Here is a 25,280-nt window from a genome sequence, read left to right on the forward strand (position 1 = left end):
CTGCCACGTGCAGATAGAGGAGAATTAAAAGATCAGAGGAAAGAGAAAAAGAAAAGAAAAGACGCGCGTCGCAGCAACAACTGCATCCGCCGAAGCGGACGCTGCTGAAAGGACGTTCGAACGCGGTCAAGAGCATATGGGAGGAAGGGTGCGAAACTGTGTTAAAACACACAAAATGTGTCACAAAAAAAAGAATTTGCTCGTTCCAAAAGTGCAAGTACTGTAACATTTTGAATGAGCCTCTTTTAGGTTATTCCGTGGAGATCTTGTACGCTCGTAGGTCCATAAAATTTATCTCTCTCTTAGCGTCTTTCATATAAATTCTTGTTTTTCCTTCTAGTGGTTTTTTTGCGTACAGAGTTAGATGCAGTTTTTAGCACCGCTGTTCTTAATGTTGCACTGTGTGCAAGCTAATCACTACATAAGCAAGTTCCCTTGGCATACCATTCTGCGACCTCCACACCAGGTTCAGTGGATGTGACATTGAGGGTATCTGCTGCTGCAGCAGACGCTTCTGCAGACGACGTAGTTCCTTCGACGCGGATATTGTTTGAAACGTTTCTTTTGAATCTATCTCTTTCAACACCATTCTGTCTGCCCGCATGAGTGCCAGTGGCCCAGTTATTGATTGTCACTCCGTCCTGGTATAGACGTACGGAAGGACAGAAATCTGCAGACGAAGACTGAAAATGCCGCCGTTAAATTCATTCCTGCATACTAAACGAGTCACGCAGAGTTTTTCCTTCTAGTACTTGCATATGCATCTCTAAGAACATGGCCGACGTGATGCTGGACGAGTCCGGCAGATACAGCCTTTGTTATAGCATACAGCCTTGTTGGTCTGTTTCTAGTCTATAGTGCGCGGCTTGCTTTGCATCATCAGCGTTGTAAATCCGTTGCTAACGTAGTTATCTTGACTTAAATCTTATTCAAACGCCTGCTCCGTACAACGTTCTCTTTCCGGAACTTTTTGCGGCTTCAAAGTAATCATCTCTGCGTCAACAGGAAAGCGACCAGCCAGCCCTCTCCTTGCCAAAACTCCACACGCAGTCTAGAAAATCAGCGTCTCCAATGAGCAACAAAAGTCAGTGCGTGCCATTAATCTTAATCGGCGCGTTTCTTGCCCTTGATAGCGGGTGTTCTAAGTGCGTGGCTTCCATTGAAAATTACCTTGCCGCAGGGATTTGTATCGTTTTCTTTTTTTTGCCCGCTTCTTTCTACTTGCCAAACAACATGTACGGCGAGCTGCTACGTTGACAACGGCTACGACCAAAGGGTATGAAGCTTTTTCTCTATGCTTTGCAAAGAAAAAGATTCTCTTTGAGAGGTAGTCGACGAGTATTGGAAATGTTTTCTTATCACGTTCGTCGGCGCCGTGGTTTAGTTGGTTAAAGCGCCTGTCTAGTAAACAGGAGATCGTGAGTTCGAATCTCGCCGGTGCCTTTCTTTTCCTATTTTCTTATGCATCTTAATGATTCCCTACTGTTTTTGCTCATCGCTGCAAGTAGTCGCTCTAACGCACACTAAAACCACAGACATTGCATTGTGCCAGCCACCGGGGTGTCTCACTGGGTATGGTGTTCGGCTGCTTAGTCAAAAGATGCGGTTTCGATCCCAGACGCGGCAGTCGCATTTTGATGAAAGTGAAATGCTAGAGGCCCGTATAGTGTGCGACGTCAGTGCATGTTGAATAACGTCAGTGATCGAAATCATCCATAGCCCTCCATTACGGCGTCTCTCGCAGCCTGAGTCGCTCTCGGACCTTAAACCCCATAAAACCACAAAACCAAACTAACTCCTTACGTCTACAGCCGATTAAGAACTGGTTAAGTTATACTTCCTTAAATGTCACTCACATACTTGCTCGAAACAACGTTCACTTGCCAGCGACTTTTATGGGATGAAACTAATCATTTTTCTATCAATAGAACAGTAGCTAGATACTAGAACGCGCTTATCTTGATTGGTAACGATAAGTTCGCAAAGTGTTTACTATATACAAAAGACAAGCATTGCGGTGAGTAAAGAGATAATTAAGGCAATAAAGCTAAGAAGCTATGCACAAGCATGTCTTTCTCAGCACAGCGCGGTATATAGAAATTGCAGCTCAATTATACAAATCTCGAAGAGGAAAGAGTGGTGTCGATGTCACACCGCAAATCACTACAGCGCAGGGAAACAGGCAGATCGCTGCAGTGCCATCGCCAACATCTAAATGCGGCTGCCGCGGAAAGAATTAAACAGCTGCGGTTGAAATTTTTGGAGCAGTACAGTTTGCCTAGCCACGGTGAACAAATAGCAAAACATTCAGCTGTTCTTCGATTGAATGCCATTCACAGACTTTTTTTAGAAACAACTTTCCCTTGCCGGCACCTTTTGTGGCTTAAAAGTAATCGTTTATGCGTCAAAAATATAATTACAACCCCGGCCTCTCTTTGCGAAATCTTTGTAAGCAGTCTATGCAACCTGTGCGCATTCAGTGACCCATACACGTCTTCCTGGTAGCACGAATTCCTGCCGTGAATCTTAAACGGAACTTTTCGTGCCGCACGTAGCAGGCGATGCAGGCGCGTGGCTTCCATTGAAAGTCACCTGGTCGTAGGAGTCTCATTACAGTTCCTTTCCTGCTTTTTTCGGTTTCAAATATTTTGTATGCAGGGTGAGCTGGACCACTGAAAAAAACTGCGTCCAAAGGGAACGAAACTTCCCTTTTCCTAAGTTTTAAAAATAAAACTTCTTCTCTTTGCCTACTAGTCGGCGAATATTTGAAATGTCTTCCCTGCCTGCCCGTCGGCGCCGTGGCTTAGTTCACGCCCAGACCGGAACCGAAGGAGACAAGGCGGAAGCCCCCAGCGACGAGGAGCCGCCGGCAAAAACGACCCAAGGACGGCGGTCGTCCATCCGGCCACGACCAAATGTGTCAACGGAGAGGAGAGCCATCGACAAACCGCCCCCGCAGCCAGGCCTGGCACCAGCACCGGATGGCTCCGGTGTCAATGATGTCGTCTAGCCAAGCGCTAGACGCGAAGGGTAAGCACCATGTTCCCGGCCTCTTTCTTCTGCATGAAAATGGCTCATGCGTTCCCCATGAAAGTCGGTACACTTAATGTCAGGGGACTGGCAAGTAAGAAGAAGCAGAGCCAGGTGTACCGCCTTTTAACTGAGCACGACATTGACGTCCTGGCAGTGCAGGAAACGAAAATTGAAGGGGGAAGAGGAGACCGGGAGCATGGTGCGACGTTTCACGCCTAGGTTTTTTGCAGTAGCAGCCCACGCTGTAGGCACGTCTGCGGGTTGTCTCATTTTTGTAAAGAATGTACCGGGACTTGAGGTTCAGGCATATACGGCGTGTCCATCGGGTCGATTTGTTTTGATTGACTTCCTGTACAACAAAACATATTGGCGCATCATTTGTGTGTACGCCCCAAATGCGGTGGATGAGAGGACAGCCTTTTTTCAAAACGTACAAAGGTACTTCAGTTGTGAGAAATCCCTGATCGTCATGGGCGACTTCAATTGCGTCCTCGGAGGCTGTGACAAAACCAGTGCACGGGCGTTTAGGGACAGAAGCACTGAGGTACTCTCAGAAATTATAGACACGTGCAACCTCGATGATGTGGCGGAATGTTTAGAAGGCACGCGTTGTGTGAGGTTCACACATTTTCAGCGCTCAAGCCATGCGCGGTTAGATCGCATTTATGTGTCGCCGGGCGTTATTGCAAAATGCAGTAGCTACAGTGTAGTACCGGTATCATTTTCTGATCATTGTTTAGTGTTGTGTGGCATAGGGACAAAGAAACGGGGAAATCAGTTTTCTTGGGAGATGTGGAAATTAAATAATAAGCTCATTACAGACGACATCTTTAGCAGGAAAGTAGACGAAGAAATCAGCAAATTAAAGCCGAGTGGGGAACTGAAAGTATGGCAGCAGTGGGAACTTTGCAAAGAACAAATAAAGATAGCAGCAATCGAAAGGTCAAGCTGTATACGACAAGAAGAGAGGCGTGAGAAACTTCTCGAAAAAGAAAGCGAACAGCCAGGCAAATGGATGGATGACATTAGGAAAATAAAACACAAAATTGAACTCTTCGAGGAAGGACGCTATCGCGGTGCACTTGTGCGGGCTAGGGTGCAAGATATAGCTGTTGGGGAGATACCTTCAAAACGAGCTCTAGGAATCGAAAAAACGCATGCTCAGCGAAACCACATTGAAAAGATTGAATGGGGTGGGGCGTTATCTGGGGACAGCGGGGATATCCAGCAGGCATTTCTTGAATATTATCAGGCGCTGTTTGCAAAGCAAGAAGTGGATGTGAGCGCATTCAAGGATAAGTTTCTTGGTGCTTTACCGCGATTAGATGACGAACAGAAAGAAAGGCTGGAGCTGTCGATAACTGCGTCAGAGGTCGAGCAAGCTATCGAAAATTTGAACCTGGGAAGATCTCCTGGACCTGATGGGTTAAGCGCAGCTTTTTACAAAGCATATAAACATGAAATAGTGCCAGTACTCACAGCAGTGTATAATGAAGCATACAAAGTAAATTATTTGCCCCCGTCTTATGGTAAATCCCATACAGTGCTAATCCCTAAATCGACGAAGCAGAAAAGTTACAGCAGGTCACAGCATATCGTCCTATCGCCCTCACAAACGTATTTTTCATGAAGATTTTAGCCCGTAGACTACAGTCAGTAATTCAAGATATAGTCGGTCCCTACCAGACGTGTGGGATCAAGGGACGCTCTATTGTTTCCAATATTCATAGAGCGAGGTGTGTGCTGGAATGCTGTGATAACACAAATAGTTGTGTAGCCATCCTTCAGTTAGATCTTGAGAAGGCATTCGATAGTGTTTCGCACGATATCCTGTTCTGCATACTTGACCATGTAAATGTAGGGTCCATTATTTGCGAGGGAGTGGCCTTGGCGTACCGGAGCTGCACGACAAGATTAATTGTAGATAAGAGTTTGGGGGCCCCCATTAGCCTGCAGCGTTCGGTGCGCCAGGGTTGTCCCCTCAGCCTTCTTCTATTCTGCATTTACATTGAAGCGTTGTGTTTGGATATCATGGAAAGTGAAAAAAATTCGAGGCTTCCAGCTACAGGCGGCAGAAGTTAAGCTGCTGGCTTATGCGGATGATGTCGCGGTGTTCACAGTGAACCGGGAAGGTGTAACCAAGGCCCTGGCATGCGTAAAAGAATTCATCAAGGTCACCGGTAGTAAAGTGAATTGGTCAAAGTCCCTGGGGCTTTGGCACGGAGAATGGCCAACGAAGCCCGGCAATTTTGCAAACATGTCCTGGGTGACGACCCCAGTAAAGTACTTAGGCGTCCCACTGGATGGTTATCGCGATAGCGATTCGTACTGGAAAGTCCAGACGCAAGCCACGCGTGAACAGGTGGAGAGGTGGAAAGGGCGACATCTTTCAATTTTCGCAAGGGCCACAGTGTGTAATCTGTTTTTTATGTCTAGGCTGTGGTACGTGATGCAAGTGTTGCATTGTGCAAGGATGAACGTACAGAGACTGCACCGGATCTTTGCCGCTTTTGTGTGGGCTGCGGACTGGGAACGCTGCAGCCGGGCCAATTTGTTTAGGCGGGCGAAGGACGGTGGCCTGAGTCTGGGACACTTATTTCTGCGGCAGATTGTAAGCAGATTTTGTGTTGTGCGCGATGTAAGTGATCCGTTTTTGCGCACTGTGTGCCAATTAAGGCTCGGAAATGCACTGCCGGACTTTGTTGTCTCAACCGAAAGTTTCTCGGGACGTATTTTTGGTTACTTTAGAGAGGTTGTCGCGAGTGTTCGATTCCTGTCTGTTCGATTTTCGTATGAATATTTATCTTCTGTTAGCAGGAAGAAGTTGTACAAGGATTTGTGTGATGTAGTTCTTCCACAACCTGTGTACAGGGCCTTATACAATGGAGGCCTGGGACGCGACGTACTTAAGCGTGTGAAGGCGATGCAGGTGCCACCAAGTGCAAAAACATTTTTCTTTAAATTACATACCGGAACACTACCAGTAAAGAAATTTTTGGAAGGGAAGCATTTATTTCTACCTTGGGGATCCCATTGTTTAATTTGTAAACAACCAGAAACAATAGACCACGTTTTTTTGCATTGTTGGGAGGGGGTATACTTTTGGGACATCTTACAAAGGACTTTAAGAAAGGAATTAACGCTGGACTCTCATGGTATTCGGTACTTGCCTGTAGAGAGTGAGGATGGGACACCATTCGACCTTATTATGCTAATGGGACTCCATTGTATTTGGCGCTCCAGAATGGCAGGATATCATCGCGATCCTGATGCACGGCCAGCACGCATCTATTTTCGGGAGTGCATGCATAGGTATATTGAAGGTCAGAAACCCTCTCCTGAAGCTGCCGAGTGGCTCGAAAGAGTCGAGCCTTTGGTGACGCTTAAAGAGTTTTAACGTGACGAAGCCACGCCCCGGCAGGCGGATAGTGTTGTTAATTATTGCTCATTGTGCTCTGTAAGTGTATTTGTATATTGTGGTTCTTGCCGAAGTCAGGCAATAAAGAAAAAAAAAGCCGTGGCTTAGTTGGTTAAAGCGCCTGTCTAGTAAACAGGAGATCGTGAGTTCGAATCTCGCCGGTGCCTTCGTTTTTAACTTTTTGTGCACATAAAGGCGATAGCGTTAAGGCTCAAATTGTGCTGAAAATACGGCGTCACCGTCGTCGTTGTGGGCGAAAAATCGGCCACGGTAGGTGGCCAGTCCAGGGTGATCACCCTATGACCGACGTGGGGCACAAAACTCCCCTCAGCCTCGCGCAACCCGCCATGGTCGAAAAGTTGGCCGGTCGCGTGATCTCGTCACCTCATCCTCGGTCACGTGACCTTGTGGCGTCATCCCAACCTGCCCACCGGATTTAAGCAAATTACCCACCGTGGCAGGTAACAGATAAACGATTGTTTGCGAGAGGTTGCCCGTGAAGAGTAACCTGCGTCTCACATGCTCAAACAAAAAAAACAACACCGGCGACAATGTACAGTACGGTCCACTGTTAAAGGGAACATGCGATCGCGTGGCCTCCGTGCTTCGCGGCGCGCTGCTGCCGAGAACTTGTGGGAATTGACGGCACAAGACGCATGCGCAGTGAGCACGGCAGCTGGTCATTGCGAGCATGCGCCTGATGCCGCCTATTCTCGCAGCGTCTAGGCGGCAGGGCTTCGTGAAGCGCAGAGGGCACACGATCGCATGTTCCCTTTAGCAGTGGACCGTACTGTGCATGTGCGTTTTCTTCTTGTCATGCGTCTTCGTTTTCAATGTTTTTTTTTTTTCTGTTAGAACATGAATAACCAACTCACTGAGCTATTCACGCGTCTCATCAACTCTAGCGATGGCAGATCCTGTAATCGCACGGCAGTGGCGCATCGTTTAACCGCATCACAGCTGGGCCAGCAGTGGTATAAGGAGACCCAGGGATCTATGACTGTAAAGTAGTGGATGACCAATCCCGCATATATGGGCATCAACCTGTTTAAAGCTATCCCGCCACGCCCTAAGGCGGAGCTTAAGTGTATCCCTTATACGCATTTCTAGGCCATGTCGGGGGGGTCGTGTCACCAAAACGTGTCGGCAAAATGTGACCGCCGCATTTGTGACGTTCTCAAAAGAGGTAGCATCAAACGAGTGGTTGTAATCGAAAGAGATGTGAGGATGCTGCACAAAAAAAATATGTCGATAGGATTAATAGTTAATTAATTAGGAACATAAATATGGATAAAACGTCGAAATAGCGCGGACATCGAGATTGTGGGTGGATGGGGAAACAGCCGTGGACGGCAAAATAGTGCAAAATATGCAAAGGAGTGAAAATAAAGTTTGAAATGAATTGAAATGTATTTGATGAGTGACAATTAATCGACCATAAAGTTTCATTGACATCGATAAATCACTTAATTAATAATAAGCAAAACTAACTAGACCGTTGAATAGGCTTGACGGGGATAGAGGAAGTGGACGGGGAAGCAACCACGTCCCAAAATTAGAAAAACCAAAATGGTGGATTCAGATAAAAGAATGTACAATCAGAGTAAATAAATCGATCTTAAATCAAAGCATAAGATAATTACGCAAATTCAGACACTAAATTATTCATAAACAAAAATAAAACGATAAACTGAGGCAACGAGAGGCGACGAGTGCCGAGGAGGCTTTATTGCTTCCGCATTCTCCCAATGCGGGTCACCGCAGTGATCTCTAATTTTTTTTTTATTTGCAGCTTCACGAGTGACTGTGCTCATCGGTAAAATTGGTCGGTCTAACGTCGTCCACCAAGAGGCATGAGAGTTCCATCACGCACCCACGCGGTTCCTACACATTTCTGGACAATACTACCCATACTGTCTGATGTGGAAATAAATTCCGGAGTCCTTGTCTCTTCATTTTTACTTAGAATCTGTGCCGTCTTCCGACCAACCACTCCTCCCTTTACATCTCTACATCTCTTATAGGTTAGGATAGCCTGGACAGCTTCCTATTAAAACACCAAGTGAACTTGTCAATGTATAGTTAGGTCATAATGCGACAGCGACAGTTTACTCGAGAGAAAACACTCTCTCACAACTACTGGTTTAAAATAACGGCAGAGCCGGAATGATCACCGCAAGGTCTATTAATTAATTTCAAAATTAATATCTATTAATATCAAAACACTGATCTGAGGCGGCAGCAGTTAAAAAGGAGCAGTGGAGGTGCTGGGTATCGATCCCAGTACCTCTCGCATGCTAAGCGAGCGCTCTACCATCTGAGCTACACCCCCAGACAACCAAGGCACGTTAACGGGACGATGACAACAAGAGGAGGTACGCACAGGGAATGAATCTGGATCGAACGAAGGCGACAGAACCGGCCCGAAGAAGCCGGTTGCAATCGGAATCTTCTGTCGCGTTCGGACGAATTTCTGTCGCCATCAGTACTTTGGTTGCACTGCTATATGCAGGAACTGTCTCCGAAAGTCGAGTCCTGTCAATAGAAGAGCTAACCACTATTAGCTATTACTATTAACATCGACTGCACAGACTTTTACGTTTATTGAAGCAAGCAGTGTAAAACGAAAAACATGAAAACCTAAAAATATATGATGTCATACAAGGCCTTGTTTCGCCTAGTGCGGTTTGCATGCCTCGGTTGGCGCTAAAAGTTTAATGATGCTTCCGAACTACCTAGCCTATCAAAATATAATAAAGCAAGATGCGAGGCGGGTGTTAATGTAGTTATTTCGCTTCCCAATGTCTTCTTTACCTTGCTTAATTACATTAGCATATCACAGTTTTTTCTTGCCTCACCTAAAAGATATTTCAGCCAAAGACCTCCCCTTCTGATCGTACATTCATTCTTTCGAATTCGTCGTTATCATAATCACCTACTACAACAAATACCATATCGAATGACCGCTAATCATCAAATGATATCGCGCGATATTTGCTGTGCTTCTCTTTTTACAGTCTCCTTCATTTTTTCTTAGCATGTCTCTTTTTCTTCACGTCAACTAACAGCCCACGGTTTCATACCATCGAATATGTTAAATTACGCATTCTCCTATACGATCGAAATCAGCCGTAACCATAGTAAGGCGCACGGCTACTATCACAGGCTATTAACTGCTGATAAGCACATTTTCCAAGATCTTGTTTCGTGGTTCTACGTCGAATAATCTCAGTTAGAAAAAGAGGCGTTTACATTGGAAGTAGACCTTTGTCCTGATAATAAAGTCACGTCGATGATTATGAGCTGAGAGAATACTGTGCTAGTAAGTTATGCTATGATTTGAAGGCACTTCCCAGCGCTACATGTACAAGGGGAAAAAGACATAGTTGACGCTAACACTAGTGTTGAAGTGTTGCATTAGCAGGCAGTCTTGCTGCCACTCCATCATTCCGGCCCCACCAACGCAGCCATGCCTTGTAGTATTGAAAGTCATAGAGTATTTTCGCCCTTTGCATTTTAATCTGCTTTCTTGCGCTTGCGTACATTACCATCAGTACTGCGTCTATCATTATCTATCATTTCTGCCTGAAATAAGGCAAGACCTCCGGAGGATTTTCATAGCACACTATGTAATCTTCAAAATGTTTGCATCAAACAAGATAACAACCGCAAAAAAAAAATGATGCAACAAAAAAATTGCATCTGAAAAAGTATTTCAAGTTGTTTCATGTCGGGTGGTCACTTAGTGATGAGATAGCAATCCAGCTTGTGATAGCTTAAATTTTTGGAGTGCTTTGTGAGCTTTACTTTATGCATGCGCACGTAAAATATTTACTATATCAAGGTAAAGAATTTTTCCTAAGCTGCTATCATATACACTTAAATGAATGCATTGCCGCGTTTAAAATATAGGTCATGAGAGGCCTTATAGATCAGAGTCTTTCTATATGTGTCATTTCCTCTTAAAGGACTGAATTAGGCAGTCAACCACTATGCATCAGACACTTTTACTAAACGTCCTAGCCAATTTGTGTGACACGTTGCACGAAAGAGGTCAAATAAGATTTCTTACGACCACTGCTGTTGTCAAAAGCTTATCGTTGTTGTATGCTTGACATAGCCTTTTGGGTGCGAAGTCCTTCTTCTGGTTGCTTTGGCAGAGGCCGGTCATGTCCAGTCATTGTTATTGTAATGTTATTCTTATGAAGAAAAATGTCATTGCTATGGAGAAAAACAAATCTGTGAATCAAACAGTAAAGAAGTTTCCAAAGAAACGTTTTTTTTTTTGCCAGTCCTATCACGAGCGAAGAAGGAAAAAGGTTAAGATCATGCGGTATAAATTTCCGTGAGGCTGCCTACTAGGTAGCACGTGCGTATCTCCACTGTCCAGGCTGGGCAGCAAAAGCACCCCGTCCGTTCCGTCGATAGCTCAGTTGGTAGAGCGGTGGACTGTAGAGGCTACCCGATGCGGGCATCCATAGGTCGCTGGTTCGAATCCGGCTCGACGGATGCTACTTTTTTTCTCTTTTCCGCCCCACGGACATATCCACTCTCATCGTGCATATGGCATGGAATTCCAAACTAGGACACTTTCATTCGTAAACTCCGCATTTAGTCCTTTTTTAAGTTTTAAGTTAAGCTTAAGTTTCTCTACATGATTTCGCATAACAAACTTAAAGTTGATTCTGCTACATACATTACCTTGAACATTTCCAGAGAAAGGCGTAACAAAAATGAACTCACCATACAAGAATACTTCTGCGCTAATAATAAATTTATGTTCTCTTTTTTTTTCCGCGAGCTGTGCAGGAGTGGAACTCCCTTGATGTTTCATTGATTGTACAGCCAACTACTGAAAAAATTTTGGCGCTAGCTGGCAAAATTGTATTGTCAGGGAACAAACTGGGATTTTTTTCTTTTTTTTACTTCTAACATTTTTGGGGGTTTTCCATGCATTTGTATTCCCATGTATTTATTTTTATTTCTCATGACCATTTATTAAGTGAAAAAGTGATGATCATTAATGCGTTATCTTTGTATTGCCTTTTTCCAATGCCTCTTCCGATCGTCCCCATATTTTTCACTCTCCTTTTTGCACACATGAAATTGTGTTTATGCGTGTTTATGTTTATGCGTTTATGCAGACAAAACCCACTCCTGTAAAAATCCCGAAAAAGGGATTGGCAGTATTAATTAATAAATAAATAAAATAAATAAGAAGTGTGCTTGGAAACATTTAAGCACTAAGTAGACCGTTGTCCTGATAATGAAGATGATGTCGGTGACGATGAATTGAGAGCAGAAGACTCTATAGTTGGTTACGGCTATCATTTGAAGGCACTTCACAGCGCTACATGTACAAGAAGAAAAAGACATAAATGACGCAAACGCTGGTGTTGCGTACTTCTGTTGGTTATTTAATCACCTCTAGGAAATGTACCGAATTAATTCTTCCCGCCAATGGGCCGGCTAGTTAGTCTCTGCTTTATATTAGCAGGTGAAGTCTTCCAGTCACTCAATCTTTCCGAACCTACCCTAGTGCAGCGTATACATTCTTTGTAGTACTGGAAATCCTCGAGTACTGTTGCTGAGATCGTCCTATGCTCTTTTTCTGCTTTCTCGTGCTTGCGTAGATAGCCTTCAGTATTCTGTTCATCATTACTTGCCTCAAGTGAGGCAAAACCTCCGGTGGATTTTCATAACACACCATGTAATCTCCTAATTACTATCATCAGCCAAGATAACATCCATAAGAAAATGATGGAAATGTCCTTCGAGTTATTTCATAAGTGGCGCTCACTTGGTGGCGAGAGAGCAATCCAGCTTGTCATAGCTTAAAAGTTTGGAATGCTTTGTGTACTTTGTTTGATGTATCGGCAAGCAACTCAATCAAATGCGTTTTTCATGAGCTGCTATCATATACAGTTAACTAAATGCATTACCCCGTTTAAAATTTATATCATGCGACGCATAATACATAAAAAAAGCCGTCTTATATGTGTCATTTCCTCCTAAAGGAGCGAATTAGCCAAGAACATTACCTGCGACGCAACAGGTTTTACTAATTGTCCTAACAGTTTTGTGTCACACGTTGCACGAATGATGTCAGATAAGGTTTCTTACTGCCAATGCTGTTGTCAAAAACTCATCGTTATCGTTACGTACTTGAAATTGCCTTCTGGGCGCGAAGTCCTGCTTCTGGTTGCTTTAGCAGAGGCACATCCCATCTAGACATTCGGGAATAAGGCCTGAGCGCATTCATGAAGATTTGTTTGTTTGTTTGTTTGTTTGTTTGTTTATTTGTTTGTTTGTTTGTTTGTTTGTTTGTTTGTTTGTTTGTTTGTTTGTTTGTTTGTTTGTTTGTTTGTTTGTTTGTTTGTTTGTTTGTTTGTTTGTTTGTTTGTTTGTTTGTTTGTGTGTTTGTTTGTTTGTTTGTTTGTTTGTTTGTTTGTTTGTTTGTTTGTTTGTTTGTTTGTTTGTTTGTTTGTTTGTTTGTTTGTTTGTTTGTTTGTTTGTTTGTTTGTTTGTTTGTTTGTTTGTTTGTTTGTTTGTTTGTTTGTTTGTTTGTTTGTTTGTTTGTTTGTTTGTTTGTTTGTTTGTTTGTTTGTTTGTTCGTTCGTTCGTTCGTTTGTTTGTTTGACAAAATGTTATTCCTATGGAGAAAAAAATTTGTGAATCAAACAGTAAAGAAGTTCGTCAAGAAACATTTTTGTTCAGGCCAGTCATGAGCGGCGCGGCAAAGTGGAGATCATCACCCTACATAGATTACCTAAGCACTACAGGCTGCCTCTCGAGGCCAAACTTGCTAATGTATGTACACCACACAGGCAAGGCGGCAAAAGCTCCTCACACATATGTATATATATGCTTTGTATACAAAACCATGTAAATAAATACCATGAAAGAAAAAAAATAGCTCAGAAAGAAGAAGACGTTGTTCGAAGCGGACGCGTTCCTCGATGTTCTCCGCACAAAAGGTTCAATCGGCCTCTGGCCGAGGTATTGCTCAGGCTTTTGCTGGCAGTAATGACTACCGTATCGTTCTGCCCCGACTCCCAACCGGTAAGCTTGTGACCGACTCCGTTTTCCTGCATGCAGATCTTGCCGGACGCCCGTACAGGGCACAGGATTTCAGAGACTCGCTGCGGAACGTCATAGACCTCAAAGAAATTAGCTCCATCGGACAATTCCAGATGTCTCACGTCTGGATGGTGACTTGCAAATCTGCGCAATCAAAAGAAAAGCTCGTGTCGTGCGGCGATCTCTTGGTGAAGAGCCGCCGCTGCGTTGTTGTTGACCCGGAACCGAAGGAGGTGAAGCTGAAGCTTTTGTGGCTTCCCGAGCGCTTGGAAGATTGCTTCATCCGTGAGGCACTTCAGGCGTACGGGAAGGTGACATCTATCTCAGCGGAAAATTGGAAAGTCTCAGACATGGAGCAGATGAGAACTCTAAGCCGTGATGTCGTCCTGTCTCTTGCTGATGGAGTCGGGGTTAGTGATGTTCCGCATCAGCTGACTGTGTGCGGCGTTCAGAGCCTTGTTCTAATTCCGGGCAGACCACCTCTGTGTTTACGTTGCAACCGTGTTGGCCACATTCGTCGGCACTGTCGTACGCCGCGGTGTGACGACTGCCGGCGTTTCGGCCACACAGCGGAGGAGTGCGTCGTGACGTATGCTGACAAGCTGCGGCATCGTGTGCGGCCCCCTGACGACGCTCTACAGGAGCACATCATGGACGCTACAGAAGTACTTGACGCGACTGGGGATTTGCCACCCGCCGTTGTAGCTGAGCCTTTGAGTGTCAGTGCACCGGTTGTTCCCCAAAGTGCTGCCGCGGAGTGTAAAGAGCCGGCGGATGACCATGCAGCGCCGCCTCGGTGTGAGGCGCCGGATTCTGCTGCTGGTGGAGAACCAGTGGCCGTCCTTGAGGCCACTACGGATACCACAGCGGACACTTCGCTTCCTCCTGTCAATGCTGGCCAGCAGCTTCCGGATAAGGGCCTTCTTCCAGCGGACGCTGAACCAGGTTCCGCAGACGAGCCGCTTCAGAAGCGCCGTGCGTCCTGCGCTTCCGAAACGAGTGGCGATGAGGACCCGGTGCGCAGCACTCATCGCCGTCGGCGTCGCGCGTCGAGGCACAAGGAGCAGTGCCGACGTTCGCGGTCCAGGAGGCCTGGCGGTGGTTCTCAGGCGGCATCGCCGTCTACCGACAAGAACAGGGAACTGTAGGCATAATTAGTTACAGTCATCATGGCTGATTCCGCAGAGTTAGTATTCGCAACACTGAATGTACGTGGCCTTAGGTCTCGCCAGAGGCAGGTGCAACTCCGCCGACTTTTCTGCAGCAGGCACCTTGATGTTATCGCCGTCCAGGAGACGAAAATTGAAAGTGAGGAGGATACTGAGGTGGCCCTGCAGCCCTTTTTATCAGAATATAATGTTCTCGTAACGCATGCTGTGGGCTTGTCGGCGGGTTGCTGGTTGTTTCTGCGCAAGACACTCCCCTGTTCGGGCTTGACCTATAATGTCGATAATGAGGGCCGGTTGATATGCTGCGATTTTCTTCTCTATGGAAAGCCATGGCGACTAATGAATGTCTATGCATTTAATACTGTGCCACAGCGCATTACTCTTTTTGAATGCATTGCCAGCTTACTGGACTGTGACCGGCATGTTGTGCTAATGGGTGACTTTAATTGTGTGTGCGACCCAGCTGATCGTGCCGGTCCTGATACACCCAGGGACAGGAGCGGTGAATTTTTGTCTGTTGTTACGGAAGATGCAGGGCTCATTGATACCGGAAGTTCATGTCCTGGTTTCCGCTTATTCACACGCATTCAGGGCCATTCTCACGCTCGCCTAGATCGAATTTATGCATCTTTTTCACTTGTCTCCAGAGGATTGGTCTGTGAGACTGTACCAGTTTCGTTCTCTGATCACTACATGGTGGTTGCTCGCCTCGGAGGCAGTGTTTGTTCAAAATTTAGGCCGAAATGGGCGCTTTGGAAGCTGAACTCTTCAGTAATTAATGATGAAGAGTTTGTAATTCGTGTCCGCTCGCAACTGGAATCCTGTCTCTCGAGCAAGATGCCGTTGTTCGCCGCTTGGGAAATGTTTAAGCAAGACGTGCGTGCTACAGCTATAGAAATTGGTTCCGTGCGGTCCTTTCACAGGAAACATCAGGAGCAGACACTCAGGAAAAATTTGTACAATCTGCATGAAATGGAATGCGAAGCACCTGGTTTATATACGGATGAATTAGCTAGTATCAAAAGTGAGTTACAACGATTTGATGCAGAACGTTACCGGGGTGCCCGTGTTCGATCTCGTACCAAGCGTGATCTGCAATGTGAGCACCCGACACGACAGGCTTTGCTTGATGAGCGCCGTCATGCGACTGCGAAGTTTATTTCGGGGATGATGTCCAATGGCAGACTAGTGTCCAGTCCAAATGAGGTGATGACCGTATTTGTAGATTATTACACAGACTTGTTTAGTGCTTCACCTGATGTGCATAATTCGGAAATTTTGGCGTATTTCAGCACCTTAGTGAGCCCTTTATCAGAAGATGATTGTTCTGTTATTAGCGGCTCTTTCACACAGGAAGAGGTGGAACATGCAATTGATCAGTTACCTGTCTCAAAAACGCCTGGTCCTGACGGCATTTCAAGCGAATTTTACAAGGCTTTTAAATCTATTCTCACTCCTGTCCTGCTGCGGGTCTTCAGAGTGGGGCTGGATATAGGAGCCCTTCCTCAGTCTTTTACAAAAAGCCACACAGTCCTAATTCCGAAAACTACTGATGAAGGAAAACTGCGCTCCGTAGAAGGTTATCGGCCCATTACATTGGCAAATGTGGATTACAAAATTTTTGCTAAAGTCTTGTCAAATCGCCTGCAATTTGTAATGTCGGTACTCATTGGATCTCACCAGACTTGCGGTTTGAGAGGCCGCTCCATTCAAAGTAATGTGCACATTGCGCGGACAATACTTGAATATTCCTCCAGCTGTCATGAGCAGCTTGCCCTCCTTCAGATTGACCTTGCGAAAGCATTTGACCGCGTTCGCCATTCATTTCTGTTTTCACTTCTAGAGCGAGCAAACGTGGGTTCTACTGTACTTAAAGGGGTGCAGCTTTGCTACAGCAACTGTTCAACACGATTGATCATTAATGGCCAGCTCTCGAGCCCTGTGCCAATCCGCTCTTCTGTGAAGCAAGGCTGTCCGATGTCTCCTCTGCTTTTTGCTCTTTACCTGGAACCGCTTTGTTTGAGTGTTTTGCGTAACAGTAATATCCATGGGTTCCCTATTTTGGGTAATGAAGTCAAATTGCTGGCATATGCTGACGACCTTGCATTTTTCTGCGTTGACAAGCCCAGCATTGATAATGTGTTGTCCACAATAGATCAATTCGGCATCGTTTCTGGTGCTCAAATGAATCGCTCCAAAAGTTCTGGCCTATGGTTTGGTTCATGGGGCACAACTCCACCTCTGTACGCTGGCATAGAATGGTCTTGTGTGCCTCCTAAATATCTTGGCGTTCCACTTCATGCCTACAAATCCAGTGCCCATTACTGGAGAGAGCGAGTTCCGGCTGTTGAGCGTTATGCTCAGACATTTGTACCGCATCGCCTCTCAATTTTTGGTCGAGCCCAGGCTTGCAACACCTTTCTGGCAACAAGAATTTATTACGTACTCCAGGTCCTTCACTGCGCCAGACATTACATACAGCGTTTCCATCGTATATTTGCGACGTTTATTTGGTCCTCCAAATTTGAGCCCATGCGGCGTGATAACCTTTTCAGGCCTGTTTGCGCAGGAGGCCTGGGCCTAGAGCACCTGTATGTGAGACAGTTGGTTGCCCGTTTCTTCTTTTTTCGTGCTTGTTCCCTTCCGATTATTAGAGCATTCTTGCAGGTTAACTTCATGACTTTACTTCCGAACTTAGTAGTTTCTTCCAATTTTACTGAACGACCCCGTTTATTAGGCTTTATGCAGGAAGTTTATGCCTCCGTGCGTTTTTTGACAGTTCGGTTTTCAAATGAGTACTTATATTCTGTTTCGCGCAAAAATCTGTACAGGGATTTGATATCCATGCTCTTCCCGCCCCCACTGTATCGTTCCGTCTACGTTGGGCTCATGGGTCATGATGTTTTAAAGCGAGTGCGTAAAATGCCAATTTCTCCTTGCACCAAAACATTTTTCTATAAATTACACACTGAAACTCTACCTGTCAAGACGTGGCTCGATAGGAAAAACATTTTTGTGTCTTCTGTAAACTGTCGCTTGTGCAATGTGCCTGAAACAATTGAACATTGTTTTATAGACTGCAAAGACGCGATTTTGTTTTGGGATGTGTTGCAAAGGACGCTACAGAAAAATTTTCTCCTAAATTCCTACAGTGTGCGCTACCTTGTTGTTTCCCAACCTGACTGGAATCCTTATGATATTGTAACGGATAATCTCCGTGAAGAAGACGCAGAGGAAGTGCCCAGTGTGTGCGCGCTTGCCGCTCGGGGCTAGCTGTGATCTGGACCCTGTGCTCCGGTCGTCCTTGTGCCGACATAGACTTCGGGCCACGTAACATCTTTGGTGGAGGTGCTGGGTATCGATCCCAGTACCATCATGGCTCCACCCGGCGAGTCACGAACCACTCCCTCTGCTCCCTCTGCTCCCTTCGTGGTCATGGCTCCTCCCCGTGACCCTGGTACCTTTTCTGGGAACGACGGCACCGATGTCGACGACTGGCTCAGCCTATATGAGCGAGTGAGCACCTATAACCGGTGGGATCCCACCGTGATGCTAGCGAATGCGATCTTCTATCTTAGTGGCACGGCCCGGGTCTGGTACGAAACCCACGAAGAAGAACTGACGAGCTGGGAGACTTTTAAAGAAAAGCTCCGTACTTTGTTTGACAGACCCGATGACCGGAAGCTCTCCGCGAAGAAGCAGCTCGCGTCGCGCGCCCAGTCGTCAACCGAAAGCTATGTGGCATATATCCAAGATGTCTTGGCGCTTTCCCACAAGGTCGACGCCGCCATGACCGAGTCCGACAAAGTGAGCCATATTCTGAAAGGGATTGCGGATGATGCTTTTAACTTACTGGTTTGCAAAGACTGCACCACCGTGGACGCAATCATAAAAGAATGCCGTCATTTCGAACAGGTTAAAAGCCGCCGAATTTCACAGCAGTTCTCTCGGCTCCCTAATACTGCCGCTACTTCTTCCTGTGAGGAACACCGATTACCGTCCCGCGCCTCTTCCGAAGATGACCCCGTTACCGGCACTGTGACCCGCATCGTTCGCCGCGAACTGGAAGCCCTTGCGCCTGTTCTGCCCCGTCCGACCACACATGATAACTCTCTACCCACCGTGTCGCTGATTCAGGCCGTCGTGCGTCAGGAACTCGCTAACCTGAACCTTCCTCCGGCTGTGTGCACCATCAGAAGCCCGGACACCCCCCAGCCACCTCCCTCTGTTTATCGTCGCACCTATTATTCTCCGCAGCGTTATCGCAATCCAAATGAGTGGCGTACGGCAGACGACCGCCCCATCTGCTTCCGGTGTTCTCGCATTGGCCACATCGCCCGACATTGCCGCAGTCCATGGTCTTCACCAGCCCGCAACGTCTGCCCCTCCTTCTACAGTTCTACCTCGACCCGCACCTTCTCGCCCCGAGCCCCGTCCGAACCATCTGAAGCAGCCGTTCCCCCTCCACGCCGATTCTCCCGCTCTCCGTCGCCGCAGGGCCGCCGCTCTCGCTCCCCACAGTCGCCTTCAACCAGCCGCTCCCATTTGGAAAACTAAATGATGCAGCTCCCGGAGGTGACGCTGCATCAACGACCCGGACCACAAATCCTCTCTCGACCTCTCGACCAAATCTCTTGGACGTCTTTATCGACCGTGTTCCTGTGCGCGCCCTGATTGACACCGGTGCTCAAATATCAGTGATGAGTGCTGCCCTCCGCCGTCGCCTACGCAAAGTCCTCACGCCTGCAATGTCCCGTGTGCGTGTCGCGGATGGTGGCACGCCTACTGTCGACGGTACGTGTACCGCGCGCGTTACCATTGGCGGCCACAGTATACCGGTTCAATTCACCGTGCTGACCACCTGTGCCCATGACCTCATTCTTGGCTTGGATTTTCTGACTGACCATTCCGCCCTCATTGACTGCTCGGATGGCGTCCTACACCTCGAACTTCCACTGCTGGATTCAGAACCCGTCGATATATCACTGCGGCTGTACAGTACCGATTATGCTCGCCTGTCATCCCGAACGGCCTCACAGAACGCTTCAATCGCACTCTCACCGATATGCTGGCTATGTACGTTTCTCCGGACCATCGAGACTGGGATACCGCTCTCCCCTATGTGACCTTCGCCTACAACTCCTCCCGCCATGACACTGCCGGTTACTCCCCTTTTTATCTTTTGTATGGCCGCGAGCCCCTGCTGCCTCTGGACACGCTGCTTCCCACTTCTACTGCTCCGCCGTCTGCTTACGCCCACGACGCCATTACCCGCGCTGACCACGCTCGCCAACTCGCACGCTCCCGGCTCCTCGCTTCCCAGACCTCTCAGCAGCAATTCTACAACCGCCGTCACCGTGTGGTCTCCTTCACCCCTGGCTCCCTCGTCTTGCTTTGGTCGCCATCTCGCCGCGTGGGGCTCTCTGAAAAACTTCTGTCCCGCTACATCGGCCCGTACCGTGTCCTGCGCCAAGTCACCGCAGTCACCTACGAGATCGCTCCGGCCTTCCCCGGTGCCACGTCCTCTCAGCATCAGACCGATGTTGTGCACGTCTCTCGCCTCAAGCCCTACGTCTTGCAGTCCCCCTCACTGCCGTGATGAGCACCGAGACGGTGCTTTTCCGACCGGGGGGCCATGTAACGGATAATCTCCGTGAAGACGACGCAGAGGAAGTGCCCAGTGTGTGCGCGCTTGCCGCTCGGGGCTAGCTGTGATCTGGACCCTGTGCTCCGGTCGTCCTTGTGCCGACATAGACTTCGGGCCACGTAACAATATGATTCTTCTGATTGGACTTCATAGTCTTTGGAAAACACGCATGCAAGATCGCAACGTTGAACCTGTTGTTTCGCCCAGAATTCACTTTAGCCGAATGTTGCTGCAGGTAACGGACATTTACAAAAAATCGGACTTTGTACCGGATTGGTTTCCTCTCCTGATACGCTGTATATCTTTACCGGCCTTTTAGTTATAATATGTTACTATTATGTTTCTGCCACCTAGCGCCTACCTAGGTGCTCTGTAAATAGTTGTTTTTGTGTGTGTATATGCACACACACATATGTATATATATGCTTTGTATACAAAACCATGTAAATAAGTACCATGAAAGAAAAAAAAAAAATAGCTCAGTTGGTAGAGCGGTGGACTGTAGAGGCTCTCTCATTGCGGACATCCATAGGTGGCTGGTTCGAATCCGGCTCGACGGAAGTTACGTTTTTTTTTCTCTCAGCACTGCCGCAGGAACATATCTACTTTCATCGTGCGTATGAAATGAAATTCCAAGTTAGGACACCTTCATTCGTAAAGATCGCATTTAGCCCTCTTTTAAGAAGCGTGCTTGGAAACATTTATGGTTACTGCTTTATGTGTGTTTAACGTCACAAAGCGACTCAGACTATGAAGGACGCCGCAGTGAGGGGCTCCGAAAATTTCGACCCCCTGGGGTTCGTCCACATGCACTGACATCGCACAGTACAGAGTTCAAAACGCATGTCTAGAACACGCTCTGAGCGTGTTTCGAGCGTAACACGCGATAACTAGCGATAAGGTTTGGTTAAAAAGGGTCTGGATGTAAACATATGCAGTTAAACTCATAGAATTTCATCGTCATTTTTTGCCTTCTTGGTCGCAGTGGTTTTGGGAGCTCCGGAACACACGGTTTGGTTGTTCTAGGCATGTGTTTTGCCCTCTGTACATGGGCTGTACATTTCGCCTCCATCGAAATTCGACCGCCGCGGCAGGGATCCAACAAGCTGAAACGTTTAAGCACTATGCGACCGACATACGATATTGACCGCACTTTAAAGGTTCAGAAATGAAACCTTTGAGATTTAGCCGAGCTGTCCGAGGGATGCAAATTCGTGAGTAGTTTTGTGCTTCTTTTAGGACGATGCGACTCGAACAAGCATGACTTATAGGCACTCTTACCATGTGCAAGCTTCTTAAAATGATGAATGTCTGTCACACAATCTAAGCGGGATACAGTGGGCTTATCAGAAAGATAATCAGGGGACTTACAATCAGCACTGACTGAAAAATTTTCGTTTTTTAACTTTTGATCCACTTTAGCTTGGGCACCCAAGTTAAAGTGGATAAAAATCTAAAAAACGAAAGCATTCGTCTGAAGTGATGTCAAGTGAATGCTTCTAGGAGATATGCGAAGCATATGCTAATATTTTTTTCGTTTCGCCTACTTTATTGGTTAGTTGATAATAAGTATTTTTTTAAATATATGACTAATCGACAACGTTTCGACAAGAGAACTTGTCTTCATCTGGGCAATGCGTACATCACTGACGGAGGTTTTATATGCCTTTTCCTCCAAGGAATCAATTGCGGTGGGGGAGGAAGATGAGGCATGGAAAGGGTGGTGGGATGAAGCATTGAGTTTAGCCTAGTGACATGCAAAGCAAACTGGTATTAAGGCGAAAGCCTTTAATGTCTCATCGTTGTAAGCAGCAGTTGTCGACAGAAATGTCACGCTTTTCAGTTGGTCGAAATGGTCGTGACGTCACAGTGCGCCAATTTCAAACGGGGCAATTGTACTTTGGCTAGTAACCAGGCAACCAATTGGAGGGATCATATAGTGATGCTCCAAGTAAGTGGGACTGAGCTTAGTTAACTGCTTAATTACCCAATTAGCCTAATTAACTTTTCTAGTCAGGCCATATAAATAAATAAAACCGAGGAGGAAATTGGTCGAGCTCGGGAATCGAACCCCGGTCTTCGGAGTGCGAGACGAGCATGCTATCCACTCCGCCATGCCAGCTTTTCTTTTTTTGTCTTTATTGCCTGTTTTGACAGATTACAACAGATCATAAACAGATGTTCTGCGCTGCACTCTCAAACATCAAGAGGGGACATGTGTTTCACTCGCGTGAGAAAATCAAAACTGTTTCAGGGAACACAACTCTCCCATCAACTCGATAACTTCATCTCCAAAACATAGCTCCTTGTACACTTCACGTAGCTTAAATATGTTTTCTTTGAAGTAATCGCGGACAGAACGCGCATCTTCATTGCAGTGTCGTACAGCCATCCTGCTTCGCCAAATACTGTGCAGGCCAAGCAGGAAAATTACATCATATTTATAAATATCCGGCTCAACGTCCAGGAATCGTGTCCCATACGGCGTCAAGGGTAAATCTTTCTTTATTGTACGCTGGAGCACGTCCCAAAAGAGCAGCGCATCCCAGCAATCAATAAAGACGTGTTCTATTGACTCTGGTTTGTGACACAACAAGCAGTCAGCACCCCATGGTAGAAACAATCCCTTCTCCTCCATCCTCGATGGTTTAGAATGAACAAAGGCGCGTCTAGTGAATACGGTGTCTTCGCTCACTGTCATCCTCCTCCATTCCCTTCCAGCGAGGTTTAGGTGTCCACCGAGATATAAGAGACAGATACATTTCCTTTCCTCAAAAAGCAATTTACCGGCGAGCGAGGCGTAGAACCGAATGGGCGATGGCGTTCTATGGACACCCTGGCAGCGTTTCAAGACGCTGTCGCATTCTACTCTTACAGGCGAAGCTTAACATCTTAACCACACATCAGTGACCGCACTTTAGGTCAAAAAAGTGCACCCCCTCCCCCTGAATTTTGACGGGTGTCCACCGATATGTGAGACAGTTACTGCGTAATTTCCTTTCCTCAAATACAATTTTCATTTTCTTCATTACGGGCCATCTTTGTCTTTCTTCTTTCACTCCCACTTCCTCCCTTCCTCTACGGTGCGGTTCAGGTGTCCACCGAGATGACAGAGAATTACTGCGCCATTTCCTTTCCTCAAAAAGCGTTGCCTTCAAACGGCAAGGCATCGCGCCGAACGGGTCGTGGCGTTCCGTGGACTCCCTGGCAGCGCTACAACACGCTGTCGCGTTCCACTCCTAAAGGCGAAGCTTAAGCTTCATTAATTAGCAGTTAATTAGTATTCAGGCATGAATCAGTAATTAACCATTAATCAGTGATTTGTCATCACTTAGTATTTAGTACCCAATTACATGTGACGCCACGAGTGCCACAGAAGCAGTCAAAGTGGTGCGGAAAACGCTTTCGCCTCTGCGCACTTTACACAGTCAAAGTGCCCCCTGAATTTTATTTAATGCTGTTCTAATGTATGGTATCCCACTCTTGTTTTGTGAATTTCCGGCCGGTAGTTTGCACAAATGAAATAAATAAATATCCTTACTGCGCGACGTAAAGTCGTTCCATCGGTTTCGCTTGGCTCAGCCAATCCGAGGAATCTTTCAGTTTGTTTGAAGCTATATGCGTCGACGCGCGCTGACGTTCATTTGTTACGAGAAGTCCGCAAAGTGTTTATACGAATGACAAGCATTTCTGTGAGTGAATCAGGTCATTAATCAACGTAATAAATTGAGAAATTTTTATTCAACAAAGTCTTTCTCGGCAGACCGCGATGGGTGTAAATTGCTGCTCAATTCTACACCACTCAAAGTGCAGTCAGCAGGGTCTAAATCACTACAGCCCAGCGAAACAGACAGAGCTCTAAAACATGCTCTCTAAAACAAGAGAGGTGGACTGTATGGTTTCCCGCCACGCAGGTATTCATAAGTTTTTGGTTCAAATACGTCTCAACGGACGTTTTTCAATATTTTTTTTTTTTACTGTTCTGTGACCACCTTTAACGTCGGGGTTTTCGAAGATGCTGTAACCAGATCAAGTAACCCCTTGCAGCTTACAAGAACTCCTAGACTCTTATGATTGCCTCTCAGACTCATGACGTCGCACACGATTTATTACATCGCAAAACAAAAGGACGCCTTCGCCTCCAACGCATGGTCATCGCCTACATCGAAAAGCCACAGCCACGGCCAGGATTCAACAGGGCGGTTGAAATTGTAGAAGCAGTCACAGGCTCGCAGGGGGTGTGTTGAGCTTAACGATAGCAGACGAATAGAGAAACATTCAGCAGTACCGAGCTTGAATGCTATTCAAACTCTTGTGCGAAACAACGTTCACTTGCCCAGCGCCTTTTGTGGGGTTAAAGTAATCATTAACGCGTCAACAGTAAAGCTACCGCCCCACCCTTTCTTTGTCAAACCTCTGTAAGCAGTCTATGCAGTCTGTGCGTATCGAGTGTCCCATACTCATCTGCCTAGTAGAACCAATACCTTTCTCAATCTTAAACGGCGGGTTTCGTGCCGCCTATAGCAGGCGCATGACTTGCATTGAAAATCGCCTGGCCGTAGGGAGTATCATTTTCCCATCTTTCCTGCTTCTTTCACCTTAAAATATTTAGCATGCAGGGCGAGCTCCAGCGTTGAAAAATACTGAGTCCAAAGACGACGAAGCTCTTTTTTTTTCTTCCATTTTACAAAGAGAAAGCATCGTCGTTGAGCAATGGTCGGCCATTATTGCAATTTTTTTATGCGAAGCATATTGCTAGAGCTACCACTCATGCCGTCGGTGTGGGACCCCTAGACGTCACACCACGTGACACCGTGACGTCACACCACGTGACATCGGATGAGAGAGGCGGCCTCCACCTCGCGCCGTCGCCGTGGGACCCCTAGCCGTCACGCCACGTGACACCGTGACGTCGTCGTGACGATGCCATCGC

General features: G+C 46.6%; 1 protein-coding gene and 3 non-coding genes across 4 annotated transcripts; 3 read left to right on the forward strand and 1 right to left on the reverse strand.

Annotated features, from left to right (window-relative positions):
• Positions 1–1,369: 1,369 nt before the first annotated feature.
• Positions 1,370–1,443, forward strand: TRNAT-AGU (transfer RNA threonine (anticodon AGU)). The gene has a single exon. It is a non-coding gene; the product is annotated as a tRNA-Thr (tRNA).
• Positions 1,444–8,710: 7,267 nt separating this feature from the next.
• TRNAA-AGC (transfer RNA alanine (anticodon AGC)) lies at positions 8,711–8,783 on the reverse strand. The gene has a single exon. It is a non-coding gene; the product is annotated as a tRNA-Ala (tRNA).
• A 2,086-nt stretch (positions 8,784–10,869) lies between these two features.
• TRNAY-GUA (transfer RNA tyrosine (anticodon GUA)) lies at positions 10,870–10,960 on the forward strand. Its single transcript is given in 2 exon segments — positions 10,870–10,906; positions 10,925–10,960. It is a non-coding gene; the product is annotated as a tRNA-Tyr (tRNA).
• Positions 10,961–13,390: 2,430 nt separating this feature from the next.
• On the forward strand, positions 13,391–15,361 carry LOC149330189 (uncharacterized). Its single transcript, XM_089559389.1, has 2 exons — positions 13,391–13,450; positions 13,550–15,361. The coding sequence occupies exons 1-2, from the start codon at positions 13,411–13,413 to the stop codon at positions 14,677–14,679; spliced, it is 1,170 nt and encodes a 389-aa protein (XP_089415515.1). The 5' UTR covers positions 13,391–13,410; the 3' UTR covers positions 14,680–15,361.
• Positions 15,362–25,280: the final 9,919 nt, after the last annotated feature.

The sequence above is a fragment of the Amblyomma mixtum genome, chromosome 9 (genome assembly GCF_055824585.1).
Source record: "Amblyomma mixtum isolate Tamu chromosome 9, ASM5582458v1, whole genome shotgun sequence".
In the NCBI taxonomy this organism is placed as follows: domain Eukaryota; kingdom Metazoa; phylum Arthropoda; class Arachnida; order Ixodida; family Ixodidae; genus Amblyomma; species Amblyomma mixtum.

Bases quoted from the DNA above. Each gene is read 5' to 3' on its own strand.
- LOC149330189 (XM_089559389.1), top strand. From the start codon at position 13,411: ATGTTCTCCGCACAAAAGGTTCAATCGGCCTCTGGCCGAG. The intron at 13,451-13,549 runs GTATTGCTCAGG...TCCTGCATGCAG, and splicing joins TCAATCGGCCTCTGGCCGAG to ATCTTGCCGGACGCCCGTAC.